The 18,654-nt window shown below is 42.6% G+C and overlaps 1 protein-coding gene across 1 annotated transcript in view; it reads right to left on the minus strand.

Moving 5' to 3' along the window:
* LOC124378335 (complement C3-like) overlaps positions 1-18,654 on the minus strand; it is a 68,397-nt gene that overhangs the window by 15,024 nt on the left and 34,719 nt on the right. Inside the window, 14 exon segments of the mRNA XM_046837931.1 lie at positions 182-311; positions 491-649; positions 848-1,036; positions 1,216-1,413; positions 1,881-2,039; positions 2,213-2,328; positions 2,450-2,570; positions 4,321-4,423; positions 10,515-10,572; positions 10,575-10,601; positions 10,692-10,774; positions 10,896-10,984; positions 11,824-11,897; positions 13,409-13,565. Of these exon segments, the coding sequence (XP_046693887.1) occupies positions 182-311; positions 491-649; positions 848-1,036; positions 1,216-1,413; positions 1,881-2,039; positions 2,213-2,328; positions 2,450-2,570; positions 4,321-4,423; positions 10,515-10,572; positions 10,575-10,601; positions 10,692-10,774; positions 10,896-10,984; positions 11,824-11,897; positions 13,409-13,565 (1,663 nt within the window).

The raw sequence follows: 18,654 nt of genomic DNA on the forward strand, positions 1-18,654 counted from the left end.
CCACAAAAAATCCATTGAGTGATTGAGTGAAATAAGTAAAGGAAATAAATGTTTTTTTTAGATTCTTTCTCTTTCTGTTAAAATAAACCTACTATAAACATTTTAGACAGTTCTATTATGCACTGTTTCATTAAACAAGTTTAATTACTCATTTCTTCTTTTAATAAAATATCTGCTTCACCTGTTCTTTCCTTGGTGCCTCCTGCTTTATCAGACTGAAACAGAAGTCCTGCATCATAGAAAACCCCCATGCTGTCTTTCCCACTGCCTGCTGTACAGCCCGTGTCATACTTCTCTATAAGGTTCCAGATCTGTTAGTGGAAAAAGAAAGGAATGGTGCTATAATTATGTACAATATCTATTCTTTAACAACATTGGAGCAGGTCCCAATAGCAACCGAATGACTGAGTCAACCAAATATAAACCTACAACATACATGATTTAGAAGATCAAAGAATTTAAAACTCTAACAGCTCAGGGTATCACTCACCTTGGACTGCGTGAGTCTGTTCTTGTTGAGGACAAAGACACCCTTATCCACAGCGACCAGACCAACCTTAGCACTCGGATCTCCAGTAACTACCAGTTTAAATTCATCACCAGGCTCAAATATCTTGCCATCAGGGTTGTCCTTTACACTCAGTTTCAGCTATGTTTACATAGAAAAGAAAAAAAAAAAAAAAAAAACAGGACTGAACAAATTTGTTTGGTAAATGAAAGCTCCAATGTTCAACCAAAAATGTGTTTAATTTTAATTGTCTGGGAAAATGACTGAGCTTGTAGCAAATGGTGGAAAATAATGGCACGCTAGCCAACTAGTTAAGTGGAAAGAAAGCAGACTGCCTACCGTTCCCATGCACGTGTCCTTTACGTCAACCCAGATCGAGTCTGATACGATTTCAGCTCCAACGTGGTAATAAGCCACCAGTCGAAATGAGGGAACCAAGTCCTTGGTGATTCTTTCTGACAGACTTATCAGTGACTGCCCTTTTCTGTTATATCTCTCTGCTTTCACAATCTGTCCTTTACTAAGAATCTGACAAACAGAAACCTCAGATAAAGTTCAGTTAATTATTATTATTATTATTATTATTATTATCATTAGTAGTAGTGCTAGTAGTAGTATTAGTATTATATTATTAGTAGTAGTACTGTAAAACAGAATTCCTTAAAACTGCATCACAAAATCATATTTAACATGTGAGAGATACCAACCAGATAAGTGAGGTCTTGATCTTGAACACTGCTTTTGAAGTTCAGCTGGAATTTTGTCTCGTCGTTTATTTGCAGTTCTGCAGAATCAGCACTTATATGTAGGTAATTCCCGGAGTATTCTTTGGTAGTGTAAGCCTCAGCTATCATCTTGTTCTGAGCTTGTCTTTCAGCTGATATGCCTGGGACATCGGTCCTTGCCTGGTTACACAGCACAACCATTTTAGTTGAAATGTCCAGTGTGCTTCACTGCTTTCAAAAATGCACATCTGCTCCAAACCACTGGCTAAACAAGTCAATTCAACTCAATTCAATTTGTATTGTGCTTTTAAAAATGGAAATTCCCACAAAGCATTTTGACAGAAAAAAAGAATGAAAGTATGACATTTACATCAATACATTGATGCCTACTGGATGAGGCACAAATCACAGTGATGAAAAACCTTGAGAGGAATCAGACTATAAAAACTCATCCTGATGTGGGTGATACACTCAATGGCAGGCCGTGCATTTTACACCTGGCCCAGTGGTGACCTGCCTGAATCCCTTAACACTCAGTTTGACTGTTAAAATAGGACATTATTTAAATATTGTTTTTCCATATCAATCCTATTGCTGTACAATTCATTCTTTACACAGGTCCATAAACCATCTCTGACGTGACTTACAGTGATGTCTACAGTTTTCCATCCTCCCTGGGTGTTCACTATGACCTTGGCCATGCCGTTACTTTTAGTCCTTCCCTTCACTTCACGTTGATCCTTATCGACCTTGATCACCACATCCACGTCTTCAGCAGGAGACTGGTCAGGATTGGTCACATAAACCTTTTTAAATCCGGGTCAGACATACAAATGAGATTCAAAAGAACGCTTCACTCACTCAGGTACTGATCCACTGACATTTAGCAAATTTCATTCAAGCTAATTTTATTTTTGTAATTTACACAAAATTTTATCACGTGCTCCAAATAATATTCAAACAAAAAAAATCTCCTTGCCGCAACATCGAAAGACATTCCAGGGTGGAAGTATTTGGGTGTTTTCTTGAACTCGATGGTGTAGGGTGATTTCACAATTTGAATGCCCCCCTTTTCTGCTTCAACCATTTCACTTCCTGGAACATTGTTCATGATAAAATTATATGGAAGGAAACACATGGAATGATTTAATGTGCAAATGTATATCAGTAAACACACACACACACACACACACACACACACACATATTAGCCTTACCAGTCTGAGTTAAAACACTGACTGATATGAACAAAGAGCCTCCCTCTAGGTCATTAATATTTGGGATCGCCTGCTGAATCTTGGCTTTAGTGAGTACTGCACGTCCCACTCCATTAGTGATCTACATACAACATACAATACCACAGGTAAGCATTATAACCCAAATACAAACACTTTATTATTTTCTGAATGAACATATCATGTGTTCTTAAAACAGGCTTGCAGCTTTTAGTGTGTATTATTTAATTTATACTCAATAAAAAACTACAATACATGGCCAAAACTATTGGGAGACCTGACTTTTCAAATATGTTTTCACTTCTCTGACAAACTCTTTATTACTTTGCACTACTGACCCCATTTACCTAAACTCCCCACCTTCTCCACCTTTTCTCCCTGCAACCACACCACTCCACTGCCCCCCCTCTCATTCACACACATGTCTTACTCCTACTGGCCTTTATTCCCTTCTCTCCAGCACCTACCTCCACCTCTCCAGGCTCTTCTCCACCTGCTCCCTACTCTCACCACAAATAACAATATCATCTGCAAACATCATAGTCCATGGAGACTCCTGTCTGACCTTGTCCGTTGACCTGTCCATCACCTCTGCAAACAGGAAAGGGCTCAGAGCCGATCCTTGATGCAGTCCAACCTCCACCTTGAAACAGTCTGTCATTCCTACTGCACATTTCACTGCTGTCACACTGTCCCCATACATGTCCTGCACCACCCTCACATACTTCTCTGACACAGCTGACTTGTACGCTTTCTCTAAATCCACAAACACACAATGCAGCTCCTTCTGAACTTCTCTTTACTTCTCCATTAACATTCTCAAAGCAAATAATGTGTCTGTGTCCAATCGACTTTCCACTCCTTTTCCTCTTAATAGCTGCTCTCACTTCCTCTTACGCAATCCTATCCACTTCCTGCTTTACCATCTCCAGACCACCCAACCTTCTCCCTCTCTCATTTTCCTCATTCACCAGCTGCTCAAAATACTCCCTCTATCTTCTCAACACATTTTCCTTCTCCTCCATCTCACAACCCACTTGTGGAGCCTAAACACTGATGAGATTAATCATCACCCCTTCAACTTCCAGCTTCACATTCATCACCCTATTAGAATCACTCTTTACCTTCATTACACTCTTACTGTACTCTTCCTTCAGAATCCCCCTACACCATTTCCCTTTTGATCCACACCATAATAGAACAGTTTGAACCCACCTCCAATGTTCCTGGCCTTACTCCCTTACCACTTGGTTTCCTGAACACACAACATCTCTACCTTTCTCCTCTTCATTAGTATATCAACATCCCCTCTCCCTTTACCAGTCATAGTAACAACTTTTAAAGTGCCCACCCAAACCTCGACTCTCCTACACTTCTTAGAGTTAGGGAAGTGTTTTGTCTTTCTTTTGGGTTTTTTTGTAGGTAGTTAGTGTTTGTTAAAAGTGCTTTTTGTTTATTATTTTGGCCTTGGTCCACCCTGAAGTCTGTGCCAGGACAGACTTCAGGGTGGACCAAGGCCAAAATAATAAATGCTGTATTGTACATACTTCAATATACCTTCCATTTTACGATACCCCAGTGTTTGTGTTTCCATTCCCCCATCACACTTTTACCAAATACACTTCCATCCATCCATCCATCCAAACATATCCATATATTTTTATATTATATATATATATATATATATATATATATATATATATATATATATATATATATATATATATATATATATATACCACCCGTGCCTTTAATCAAGCTGTGCACCCCACCCCTAGACTGGGATGTAACACTGTACACATGACAGGTAAAGGTTTGTGCTATAAAGTGAAAAGTGTCATCGTATATCTTACTATTTCTCTGCTTAAAGAGCCAGTCAAACGGATCTTCAGCTTATCCTTCCTCACTCCAAACACCACAAAGGCAACACCATCCACATTTTTTCCAAACAGGTATCTACATAAATCACAAAGGTTACATCATACACACATCACGGTCAGGTAAACAAATAAATATGGCCCAAAAAAGTATATTTTATACAGTAAATATAAAAATCTAAACTCTCTTAAGAAGTTGCATATTTTTTCAAATATACCGATCGATATAATAACATTTTTTATATTCAAAAACATGAATTAAGATTTAAAAAGTGATATTTAATCATTAGGAACATTTAAACAAACCAACAAACAAACAAACAGAATCTAAAACACCCTGAGTCCATAAGTCTGCACACCCTTTCATAATGGGGCTGTAACTCTCTTCAGAGTTAACCAGTCCCACTCAAATTTGGACCAGTAGTTAAATGCATAGAACCTGCAATCAATAAAAGTGACTGATTAGAAGATAAAAATCAGTTGTTACTGTATTATTTGATAGAATGTTTGGAGTTGCATTTTACTAAAAGCCATGCTGTCACGGTTGCGAAGTGACGGAAGCAAAAACTCCAGGGTAGTGAAAAAGGGTTTTTACTGAAGTAAGAGCGCAACAAAAAAAGACAACAACAGAAATGCTAAACACTAAGGAATTGGGTCTTCTACGTGAAGTAGTAGAACTGACAGTGAGAGAAAGCAGGAGAGGGGTTTATGTAGGGCTGATGATAACGAGCCGCAGGTGCCGATACTTAGTATGATGGGGACAGACTACGTGTGTGTGTGGAGCTGGGGAATGGCGTAGCAGGCTGTCCCCTGACATCACCCCCCCCCCCAGGGGCGGCACCCGACGCCCGGGAACGGCGCCTGGGGCGACCCCGACCCCGGGGGCCCGGACGGAGCGGATGAGCTGCGTGAAAGTCCACCAAGAGAGCCGGGTCCAGGATGTCCTGCCTGGGTACCCACGAGCGTTCCTCCGGACCGAACCCTTCCCAGTCGACCAGGTATTCCAGCACACGGCCCCTCCGGCGCGAATCGAGCACCTCGCGCACTGCGTACACCGAGGGCTGGCCTAGGATGTCCGGCAGCGGAGGATCCCCGCCCACCTCAGGAGGTGGTGTAGTCGGCGCGCGAAAGGGTTTCAGAAGGGACACGTGAAACACGGGGTGGATTCGGTACCGAGGAGGGAGGTTGAGTTGGTAGGAGACCTCGTTGACCTGGCGAATAACCCGGAAGGGCCGAAGTTCCGGAACACGTGCCGGAAGAGAGCTTCGGCAGTCTCCAGGGCGGTGGGCAGACCAGGGAGAGGTATGAGGCGGCAGGCCACGAGTACGCAGGTGTGACCTTCAGACCGTGGCAGGTCCGTAACAAAGTCGATGCCTAGGTGGGACCAGGGTCGTTCCGGGATCATCAGCGGGACCAGCTTACCCACGGGTAGGTGGCGTGGGACCTTGGACATGGCACAGGTCGGGCAGCCCTGGACATAACGTGCCACATCCCTGTGCATGTTGGGCCACCAGAACCGGGCTTGGAGGAGTAGTAGGGTCCCCTGGCGTCCTGGGTGGCCGGTCCCGGGAGTGTCATGGATGGAGCTCAACAATGCGGGACGGCAGGCTGTGGGGACGAATGTCCTGCCTTCCGGGCACCCGGAGGGTGCGGGCTCCTGGCTTGCGGCCGAGCGGATTTCCTCTTCCAGGTTCCACACGATGGGGCATACGAACAACTCGGGAGGAATGATTGGTTCTGGTTCAATAGGTTCATCCGGACCGTAGATGGTCCATCGGCCTTGCTGTTCTTGGACCCCAGACGGTAGGTCAGGGTGTAGTTGAACCGGGTGAAGAACAGGGCCCATCGGGCTTGCCGGGGGTTTAGCCTCTTGGCCTCTCTGAGGTACTGCAGGTTCTTGTGGTCCGTGATCACCATGAACAGATGTTTTGCTCCCTCTAGCCAGTGTCTCCACTCCTCGAGTGCCAGTTTAACGGCGAGGAGTTCCCGGTTCCCTATATCGTAGTTCTGTTCGGCGGGGGACAGTTTCTTCGAGAAGTAGGCACAGGGGTGAAGTTGAGCGGGGTACCCGGAGTGCTGGGAGGCGTGGCCCGACCCGGTGGATGATCGTCCACCTCCACGACAAAGGCGTTCGGGTTCGGGTGATTGAGTAGTGGAGCTGCGCAGAACCGTTCCCGGAGCTCCCGGAATGCCTCTTCTGCCTCGGATGTCCAGGGCAGCTCTTTGGGTTTGCCCTGAGGAGAGAGGTGGCGGGGCTGTGACCTGACTAAAACCCCGTATGAAGCGCCGGTAGAAGTTCGCAAACCCCAGGAACTCCTTGACAGAGCGGGGGGGCGGCCATTCCTGCACCGCCTGCACTTTCTTCTTGTCCATTTGGATTCCCTTGGCGCTGATCACATAGCCGAGGAACTGGACCCTGGTTTGGTGGAACTCACACTTGGGAGGTTCAGGTATAGCTGGTGTTTCGCAGGAGCTCCAACACCTGGGTCACGTGGTTGTGATGTTCCTGAAGTGTCCGGGACTAGAATGTCATCGATGTAGACGATTACGGATCGGTGTAGGAGTGGCCTGAACACCTCATTCATAAAGCCCTGGAACACAGCCGGCGAGATGGAAAGGCCGTACGGCATGACCCGGTACTCGTAGTGACCAGCGGGAGTGATGAAGGCGGTCTTCCACTCGTCTCCTTTACGAATCCGCACGAGGTTGTAGGCACTCCTGAGGTCAAGCTTGGTGAAGTAGCGTGCCTCACGGAGGTCCTCTAGTGCGGCAGGGACAAGCGGGAGCGGATAAGGGAGAGGAGTGATGAGGGCATTGAGGCCCCGATAGTCGATACAAGGCCGGAGGCCCCCATCCTTCTTTGCTACGAAGAAGAAGCTCGAGGCAGCGGGAGAGGAGGACGGGGTGATAAAGCCCTGGTCGAGGGCCTGCTGGATGTATTGTTCCATGGATGCGCGTTCAGGAACGGACAGGGGATAGATTCGGCCCTTTGGGAGTTTAGCTCCAGCAGTCAGATTGATGGAACAATCCCAGGGTCGGTGAGGAGGTAGTCGGGTTGCGGCTTGTTCATTGAACACATCCTCAAACTCGTAGTATTCAGGCGGGATCTCCGTCTGAGAGGGTGTAGGGGAGTTTTCGACCCGCGTGGCGGCCATGGTCACCCTTCGGTTGAGTGGAGTGGGAAGACCATGGAGACAGTGTTTGTGGCACCAGGGACTCCATTCGAGGATGTCACAAGGGCCCCAGGAACACCGAGGTGAGTGTTTAATCAGCCATGGACGCCCCAGGATGATGTTCACTGTGGAGTTTTCCAGGACCAGGAACTGTATACGTTCTTGATGGAACAGGCCGATCTGGAGAGTGATGACGGGAGCGCAGTATTTAATCCAGCCTTGTCCAAGCGGGCGTCCTTGGATAGTCTGGACGGCCAGATCGTGGTGTCCCCGCTCCCGGCGTAGCTGGAGCTGGTCTAGGCATGCCTGGGAGATGAAGTTCCCGGCAGAACCTGAGTCGACTAGAGCGGAGGTGGAAAGGCGGGTGTTAGGACCGAGAAGGGTTACAGAAAGTGTGGTTAACCGAGAAATTCCAGAGGAAAAGGCGATATTGCTCACCTCAGCACGTTGGGGTTGAACGGTGCACTGTGGAAGGGAGTGACCTGGATTACTGCAGTACGGGCAGGCCCCGGTGGTTCGGCGTCTCTCTCTCTCTCTCTCCTAGACAGACGCTGAAACCCCAACTGCATGGGTTCGGGGGTAGTCCCTGATGCAGCGGCCGATGCAGTGGGAGGCGTGGAATCCGGCATGGAACAGGCAGATAGATGTTGTGAGACCAAAATGGAACGTTGCATAAAGGTCTCTAGTCCCACCGCATCAACATGGGTGGCCATTGCCATTCGAATCGCCGGATTCAGACCTTGCCGATATACACTTAACAGTGCATTCTCATTCCAACCACTGGAGGCCGCTAGAGTGCGGAAACGAAGGCTGTATTCCGCCACGCCGTCTGTTCCTTGGTGGAGATGCAGGAGTTCATCCGCGTTATTTAGCGCTCCCGTTCCCGTGAAGAAAACCTCCGTTACGTGCATAGTGAACGCCACGAAGAAAGCGAGAGCTACGCTATTTGCGCTCCATAGCGGGCCGCGAGCTCTTCCGGATAGCAGCGAGATCAGAAAGGCGATCTTGGCGGTCGGAGACGGCGGTGCGGCTGCATGGCGAAGTATAGCTCTACCTGAAGCAGGAAGCCGCGGCATTCAGCCGCATCCCCGGAGAAGGAGTTCGGGAGAGCCATCGGGTTGTTAGAGGGTGGCGGAGGTGCCGGAGGTGGAGCCCGGTGAACCGGATTAGCGATCCGATGAGCTCTCGCAAAAGCTCCGCGTTTGCACCCGGCTGAGGATCAGGTTCCATCGGTAAAGCTGCGTGGTTCTTTCTTACTCCTTCTGTTTAGTAAGGTCAGTTCTTCTGTCACGGTTGCGAAGTGACGGAAGTAAAAACTCCAGGGTAGTGAAAAAGGGTTTTTACTGAAGTAAGAGCGCAACAAAAAAAGAAAACAACAGAAATGCTGAACACTAAGGAATTGGGTCTTCTACGTGAAGTAGTAGAACTGACAGTGAGTGAAAGCAGGAGAGGGGTTTATGTAGGGCTGATGATAACGAGCCGCAGGTACCGATACTTAGTATGATGGGGACAGAGTACGTGTGTGTGTGGAGCTGGGAAATGGCGTAGCAGGCTGTCCCCTGACACATGCGAACTCTTTCAAAATAAAAGAAATAAGAGAAATGGAGAATGCAGGAAATTCTAACGATAATCTGAGATTATTTGATGAATGAGAGATAGAAAACTGTAAAAATGTAAACACCAACCAATCTAATGTCATTTATATATGGCATTTATGTATTTCATATATTTAAAATGTATATTTAATTCTTGTTGTTCCCTGTTACTTACTTGTTGGCACACAGGTTTTAAATTGTTCTTTTTATTTAAGTACTCCATTGTGTCCTGCTGCATGCTTTTTTTTTTTTTTTTTTACTCTGGAAGCAATTGAAAATGTAGCAATTGTTTGATCATTTATTGAATAGAATTAAGGAAATGTAAGTTAGTTATATAAAATAAGTATATATATGTGTGTGTGTGTGTGTGTGTGTGTGTGTGTGTGTGTGTGTGTGTGAACATACATTATATTTCTATATGTGTTTTTTCCAAACCCTTTTCCAAACTGTTACCACAAAGCTGGAGGCTTCAATTGTATGGGATGTGCATTCACTTGAACTTGGAAACCCAAACCTGTTCCAACATGGCGATACTCCTGTGCACAAAGTGAGTTCCTTGAAGATCAGGTGTACATGCTTTAGAGAGAATGATCTTTAGTGGCCTGCTATAGAGTTCTGATCTCATCCCTACTGAACACCTTTGGGATGAATGTGATTGCTGCACCCCAGGTCTCCTCACCTACATCAGTACCTGCCTTTCATAATACACTTGTGGCAAATGAAAACAAATATCCATAAGCACACTAGAACTAGTGAAACATCTTCCCAGAAAAGTGGAGGAAATTCTAAGAGCAAATTTGGACTAAATGTGGAATGCAATGCTCAAAAATCACATACCACCTTTTAGGACCAGGGGTCCCAATACTTTTGGCAATACAGCCAATGACCCAAAGCACACATTCAAATCAAGTGCTGGAATAACCCAGTCAAAACCCAGAACTCAATCCCTTTGAAAGGTATAGAATGACATAAAAAAGAACTGTAAACAGGAGATCCCTAGCAATTTAAATGAACTTGAACTTCTTTTGCAAAGAAGAGACAGTTAAAATTCTAAAGTTTAAAACTGGGAAGTAGAGAATCATATGTGCTTCTACAAAGTCTGGTATGGAAGTTCTTCTGCTATAGAGCTATGGAATAAACCCTATTAAACACCTTTGGGATGAATTGGAATACTGACCCCAGACCTTCCCTCCTCACCTACATCGGTTCTCGTGACTGCAATATATATATTTATGTGTGTTTGTATACATTGCAGATGCTCCATGTGTTAATTTTTATACAGTATATTAATCAAAAGGAGTCTTGATGGTCTGAAGTGTCACTAGTGTTTCATTCTACAATTATTTTAGCCACTCACAGTATTTAATACATTGTTTTTTGTCTTTGACAATGTTCAACTTACTTGGCAATGATTTCCACCTCAAACGTCTCATCCTCCACATAGAAAAAGGCTTGGGCAGTTTAAATGCTACCTCAAAGCTGGGAAGCACTGCAAACAAAAGTGAAACAAAACATTTGAAACATGTGTGTGTGGGCACATCAACAGTAGGGAGTTTGTTCCCAAGTATGATATTTGTACCGTAATCTTTCGTTTCAAATTCAGCAGTGAAATTCTTTTGTGGGTTGTATTTATACTGTGCTGCTATAGACCATGTACCAAATCTGTCAAAAGAGAAAGAGTAAGAGAAAGAGTGGTTCACATTAGAACTGATAAATCATGTCTTAATGTGCAGATATTTATTTTGCAATGTTTTGAAAGTACAGTATAAATGCCTGGACTCACTTGACAAGTTTAGGGATTTGATATTGTCCAATCACAAACCCTTTCTTTGGGCGCATTGTTTGCCTATCGACTGTGTTTCCTTGAGGATTCTTTCGGGAGGTTGTGAAGAATTAAAAAATAAATAAAAATTAATTTGTCTTAAAACACCAACAGTCTGTAAACGATACTTAAATAGTTAAATACTTATATATATATATATATATATATATATATATATATATATATATATATATATATATATATATATATATATATAAGCAGAGGTGGAGGGAAGACTTGTTTTTTTACTATCACTCCTGTACACTACATATCCCTAAACTTTAACTTTTTTTACTTTGTCTTCTTTGCTTATCTTAATTTTCACTTTCTGGCTTCACTTCACCATATAGCAGCGGTGTTTCTTGCTTGCGAAATATATATATATATATATATATATATATATATATATATATATATATATATATATATATATATATATATATGTCTCATGCCCCCGGTTTATCTCGGAGTTGCATTTGCCACATAACTAATTAGTTTGGCTGATTTTTCCGGTCTCTCGCAGATAGCACGATAGACCAAAAAACGTACAGGGAATTGTTTTCATGGAGTTTTATGTTAAAATAATAAAAAAATATATGAATATAAATATAATTATGCATTATAAAAGAAGTGGGATGTTAATATAGTACAGTACTGTATACATAAAATAGCATTTTTGGGTTGGTGTCCGTTTATCACGGTTTTTCGTTTATCGCGGGCGGTTTGGAACGTAACCATTGTTATAAAGGAGGGATTAATGTATATACTTTTCATATGTTATAGATGGAAAAGAGGAGATGCAGAATTATACAGTAATTAAATGCCTAAATGTCTTAAATGTGCTCTAAACTGTGTAAGGAATTAAAGTGTTTTAAAATAAAGCACTTACTATGATGTCTACATCGAGTTCAGTCTGATCATCAGGCTTTAGTTCAAGATTCAATGAGAAGATCCTGAAAGAAACTGATACACAAAGGCCATTTTACTTGCTGCATATGAACATTTATCTTTTGGTGAATACAGAATTGTGATTAGCTGGAGGTTCATGTGCGTGCTCTGAGCATTGAACACACAGGTAGTTTTCGTTTGTCAGCTGAATCAGTGTTTAAAATTCAATTCAATTCAATTCATTTGTATTTGTATTGCACTTTTAACAATGAACATTGTCTCAAAGCAGCTTTACACAGATAATGTAGTGATAAAAATGAATAAGATGTTCTTTATAAGTGTAAGTTTGTTCCTGATAAATGAGCCGGTGATAAACTCCCCGAGATGGTATAAGGAAAAAACCTTGAGAGGAACCAGACTCAAGAAGGAACCCATCCTCATCTGAGTTGCACCAAATGTCCATTTATTGCAGATAAATGCAATAAACCTGCGTCCCCCAGGAACTAACAGACTAACTAGAACTAGCCAGAACCTTGAGGATTGGGGCACTCTTCTCAAAAAGATTCCCCTGAGCATTCGCATAGACATGTGAGCGCAATCTGCGCAGTCGGCTCCCTCGAAAACGGACACAGAGTGCTTCCTGAACAAACAGAAGCTAGCGCCAGCTTCACTCAATGCGCTTTTTATAGCTTCCTCGTCGTGACCCCACCACAACAGCTACGCCACGCTTTCAGTTGGAATGATTACACACGTGATTCAGAGCGTGGACAACGTGGACGCAGCTCGAGTTCCTGAAGGAAACATTTGTCCCTTTGGTCCATATATAAACAATTGGTTCAACTGGTTGTTTAGCATCTGTGTCAAACACGCTAAGAATTTGGCTTAAATGACGTCGGCAGGTGACATCATCTGAATGCATGCACCTGCAAGGCAATAAATAGACACGACACAAACACACCTTCAGGTATCCTATCTCAGGCACAGGGGACAATGTTTAATCTCCAGCCCAAACCTTCAAGTCAGACCCTGAAGGGGACCAACTAATTGATGCTGGGCTTCCAGCTGAAAGTACAGACAATTCTGGCTAGTGTATTACACATCATGCAGAACCAGATTACTGCAAAGTTGTTTCAGTGCTGGTATTCCTGCAAGGAAAATTCTTCACAGGTACAGGGCCTGCTACTCTTAGGGTTTGTGTGGCCACCATTTCAGCTTGGCAAGCCACCCTTGGTCATCCACCTCATCCGTGGAGCAAAGCAATCAGGCCAACCAGAGGGATAGTCCCTTCATGAAACTTATCTGTAGTGCTTCTCTAGAGTCAGTTCCTGTCAGGCTTTTGATTATATATTTTTTCTTATGTATATTACTTTTCTGAAGAGAATTGATGATTGGCAGCCTCTGTCAGTCTTGCCATCCTGCCTAGACTTTGTTCCTGTCCTGGTCATTTAGCCTGAAAGTTAGACTTTCCTGAAGTAACCAAATATGTTCAAAGATGAAAATATATTTAAAACAAAACGGTTTATACCAGTGTTTTAGATATCTTTATGCACGTTAATGTGTTCATCCCAGAGTCCAGTTGGTTTTACCTGTTGTTCCAGGTGTGTATATGCTCTTGTCAGTCTGAACAAATATGTAGCCAGTTAGGGGGGACACCAACACCACTTTCTCCAGCAAGCCAGTAGGAAACTTAGCCTGGAGGTACACATACTGCTTCTCCAGTGAGCCATCACTAAAGGCACGAATCTGAACCACAGCAAAGTTAGAAAATCAAAAATCTGCTCCAAATAAATATATTTACTGATATATACCAGTGGCAGGCGGTCCGGGCCAGCAAAGCCTTCTCTGCTGACCTAAACACTATCAGAAGCACTGACCTACATTTACAACCTAAATTCTAATATTTGTTCCATGAAATTTATTAATTTAGTCCCAACAGTTTATTATCTTCATTTCATAGTTTCTCTTGGCTGCACTGCTTCCAGTATGTAGTACAGAGGAAGAGAAGTTGATTTGGTCTCGGACATACTTAAAAATAATTTTTTTAAGAAAAGCTAGACATGGTGAGGAGGTCGGCCAACCCTGAAGCTAGCTAGCGTGTCTCAGCCAGGGCAAGGGTTGTTCTCCACTTCCAGACCAGTGAATACAAGCGGTACCACTGGATTACAGCCTCTGAGGGGCGCTGCACATTATGAGTCCGCATCTCTGGTGACTAGGTTGTGTTTTATTTAAATTTTTTATGATTTTGTCATGTTATTAGACAAATATTGATTCTAAACCGCTCCAGATGTTGTAGGTGCACAGTTGTGGTTGTAGTGTAGGGGTTTGGAGTCTTAACTGGGTTTCTTGCTTAGTAAAATGGTATCCAGATTGAGGAAGACTTACTTCTCTTGTATTTCTTCCATTTTCTATTTTATATAAAATGAGCAGGGGATCAAAAATTGTTTCCCCCACTGTATATCTATGTACTGTATATACTGTGGGCTTTCTGTTGGTACACTAATAGAGAGTGTGTTAGAGAAGTGAAGAAAGAGTGCAGGCAGGGTGGAGTGGGTGGAGAAGAGTGATAGCAGGAGTGATTTCTGATAGAAGAGTATCTGTGAGAGTGAAAGGGAAAGTTTATAGGACTGTGGTGAGACCTGCGATGTTGTAAGGTTTAGAGACAGTGGCATTGAGTAAAAGACAGGAGGTGGAGCTGGAGGTAGCAGAGCTGAAGATGTTAAGGTTTTTGTTGGGAGTGACGACGATGGACAGGATTAGAAATGAGTTTATTAGAGGGACAGCGCATGTTGGGCGTTTTGGAGACAAGGTGTGGGAGGCGAGATTAATATGGTTTGTACATGTGCAGAGGAGGGACATGGGGTATATCAGTAGGAGAATTCTGAGGATGGAGACACCAGGAAGGAGGAAAAGAGGAAGGCCAAGGAGGAGGTTCATGGATGTGGTGAGGGAAGACATGCAGGTAGTTGGTGTCAAAGGGGCAGATGTAGAGAACAGAGTGGTGGACGGATGATCCGCTGTAGAGACCCCTAATGGGAGCAGCCGAAAGAAGAAGATTTGCATTTTATTGCATAAAATAAGTATTTTATACAATAGAAAAATAGAACTTAATATTCGGTACAGAAACCTTTGTTTACAATATCAGAGGTCAGATGTTTCATGTAGTTCTTGACCAGGTTTGCACACACTGCAGCAGGGATTTTGGCCCACTTCTCCTTACAGGTCTTCTCCAAATCTTTCACAAGTCGCTGGGCAAAACAGAGTTTAAGTTCCCTCCATAGATTTTCTGTATGTGCTGTTAGTCCCTGTGTATTGATGTGTATCTGTATGTTTGTGTGTGTCTTGGTGCCTTTAGTAATCAAGCTTTTACTTCCTATAGGCATTATTGAGCCTTAAATGTCCATTTCCCTGTCACTGATTTACTGGTTCTCATCAACTGTAGCGTTTTTGGTATAAACCTTACAAGACCTGCTGTTCTACCAACAGAGACACTAACACAATAGGCAGTAACATTATAGACAGTAAGGAGTCATACTGGAAGACCATCCAACACCCAGCTGAAGCCAGAAGGTTCTCATTCAAGATTCTACAGTGCATGGCCCCGTTCATGTGGTGAAGTCTTTCTGTACCTTTAGCAGAGAAACAGCCCCAAAGCAGAGTGTTTCCTCCCCCATGTTTGACAGTGGGGGTGGTGTTCTTGGGGTCATTTTCAGCATTTCTCTGCCTCCAAACTACAACATTTTATATTTATATTATAATAGTTCAAACACACACATACACACCCACACACCAAAATGTAAAAGTAAATCTGAGTTTCCTACACGTTTATAAAACCATGAGGATCTACTAAGATCTAATAATTTACCTGTATTTAATTTTAAATGTTTTATTTTTTATGCCTTATATATATTATTTTTTATCATATTTAATGTGTGACTTTTAAAAACATTTGTATAACCTTTACCTATATATATATATATATATATATATATATATATATATATATATATATATATATATATATATATATATATATATATTAGTAAAATTTACCTAATTATAAACTTAAAAATAAAATGTTATTTGTTATTTTTATATATTTTGTGTATATACAATATGTACTAAAATAGTTTTTAACTATAAACATATTTGCTTGTAATTTGTTGGTAAATAGGGTGCAATCCTGACTTTGACTTCCCACTGCTTTTGCTCAACATTTTATATTGTGCAATAGTTCAAACACCCACATTAACACACACACACACACACACACACACACACACACACACACACACACTGACTCATAAGTAAATCTGAGTTTTCAACATTTTTATAAATCCTGAGGATCTGATAAGATCTAATAATTTACCTGTATTTAATTATTTTAAAATTTTTATGCCTTGTATTATTTTGTATCATATTTAATGTGTAACTTTTATTATTTATATATATATATATATATATATATATATATATATATATATATATATATATATATATATATATATACATAGTGGAACCCGGTTATGTCGCAGGCCTAGGGGACGCCCAAAAAGCGTTGAGATAACCGATGATCGAGATAAACGAAAACCAATATGGCGGCAAAATATTAACGTGCTTGAAATGTCTTTATGTACATGATGTGCGTTAATAAATGAGAATGTGCATGCACGTGTTTTTGGATGTTTTTACACAATAGCGTTGCTGCGATTTGTTCGAGATAACCTGTAATGCGGATAAGGAGGCGGAAGCCGAAGTAAACTCAACAAAGTTTATTGAGAATACTCAGGAAATAATCCACCAATACTTGTAGTGAAGCAGTGATATCCAGTGCTGCGCTCCGGGAGCGCGGTCCACAAAGTTCTGTAAAAGCAGAGACAGAAAGCAGAGAATCCACAGATCCGCGCTATGGAAAGCGCAGCGCTGGGCAGCAACGGATAAACGTGGTGCAGACAGCGTGAACATGGAAAACAGCAGGATAGGGGTAATCTGGGGTGTCGTTGAGAGAATGCGGAGTCCGAGAAGAAGGGTACGTAGCGGGATACGTATACACGATTCCACAGACCACCATGAACCAACACATACGATCATGCACAAACAATAACGGACCGCGAGTGTGTGGAGGTGAGGGGCTTAAATAGGAAATGGGATGAGTGAGTAAATGAGAGTCAGGTGTGTGTGATCAGCATGACTGCGACGAGCTCAGTGCTCAGAGAAGAAGCAGGGTGCTTCGGGGAATGCTGCTGCCAAAGGGGGCGTGGCAGGGGGTTTCCTGACATAACCGACGTTAAGTGTTGTGTTTGAGATATTAGGGTTCGGCGACATAAAAAAAAAACGACATAACCGATTAAAAAATGCTAAGACAAAGCGAGAATTTGGCGGTTCCACTTCAAATACATCGACTTAACAGGGTCGGCGAGTTAACCGAGGTCGAGATAAGTGGGTTCCACTATATATATATATATATATATATATATATATATATATATATATATATATATATATATAATCATTTAGTCTAATATATATTATATATGTTTATATATATTAGACTAAATGAAAAATAACATTTCATATTTTTTTTTTAACTTTTTTTTTTTTCAGGTGCGAGAGCTCAGTCGTGCGGTGGACATGGCCCTTCGAGCCACTAAAGAAAATGCTAAGGCCATCAGCCGGTGTATGACTGCCCTAACCGCCACTGAGAGGCATTTGTGGTCACCCAGTCAGAAATCTCTGACAGGGATAAAAGGGTGTTGCTGGACGCCCCTTCAGGCTTCTTCAGCAACTTTGTTAGTTCGGTAGTTGAAAGGTTTGAACCCAAGCCCAGCCCCAACCTTAACCCATTGGGAGTTGCAGAACCCATCCCAGTAAGGGATCCAACGCGGTGTTTGGGTCCAAAGCCCCGTGAGTTGACAGATCTGTGGACTGTCATCTTCAATAAGAGGGCCTCGACCAAAAGGTCCTGACTCATGTATGAGACCTATTCAATGTTTAAAGGGTCCACACACTTCCATTATGGCGGCATAAGGATTGTCATTCCCATAGCATTAGGAAACTCAGCATGTAGCTTTTAATAAGGAATGTCTCGGGTAACTTGACTGTAAACCTGTTTCCTGAAAAACTGGGAATGAGATGGTGTGCCTCATTTATGAACTGCAGTCGTGTTCGGACGTCATTTCAGACAAAGGAATAACCTGATGGTATGTTCGTGTCATGTCTATTTGTAGCCTCACGTGCTACTTCTTCAGGAAATCACCCAAACACCTTGGACCACTGAGCCAGCTCGGCTGCCAGTGAGACCCCAACATTGATGCTGAGACCATAAACAAAGGAGTGGAAAGCAAGGCAGCATTAGGGATAAACTAAGGCTTAACCCAATTATCTAAAAACTAAGCTTCAACCATCTCTCCCTGGAACCATCCTTGCTAATGTAAAGTATTTTACAAAAAAAATGGATGCTGCTCTGGATGACATCACACAAGTGAATTAAGGAATGTAATGTCATGATTTTTATGGAATCATGGCTCAACGACAACATCCCCATCAGAACTCATGAGATTAGAGTGTTGCACTGTTTTCTGAGTGGACAGGTTGGCAGTGAACTCTGGTAAGCGCAACAGTAGAGGTCTGTGCATTTATTTTAACAACTCATGGTGCACAGACTCTACTGTTACTGACAAGCATTGTTCCGCTCATTTAGAATATTTGATGATTAAGTGCAGGCCCTTCCCTTTACCAAGAAAATTCTCAGCCATTGTTCTGACTGCATTGTACATTCCTCTGGATGGTAACACTAAGCTAGCTATGGAGGAACTGCATGCAGCTATCAGCAAAC

The sequence above is a fragment of the Silurus meridionalis genome, chromosome 24 (assembly GCF_014805685.1).
Source record: "Silurus meridionalis isolate SWU-2019-XX chromosome 24, ASM1480568v1, whole genome shotgun sequence".
Taxonomy (NCBI): domain Eukaryota; kingdom Metazoa; phylum Chordata; class Actinopteri; order Siluriformes; family Siluridae; genus Silurus; species Silurus meridionalis.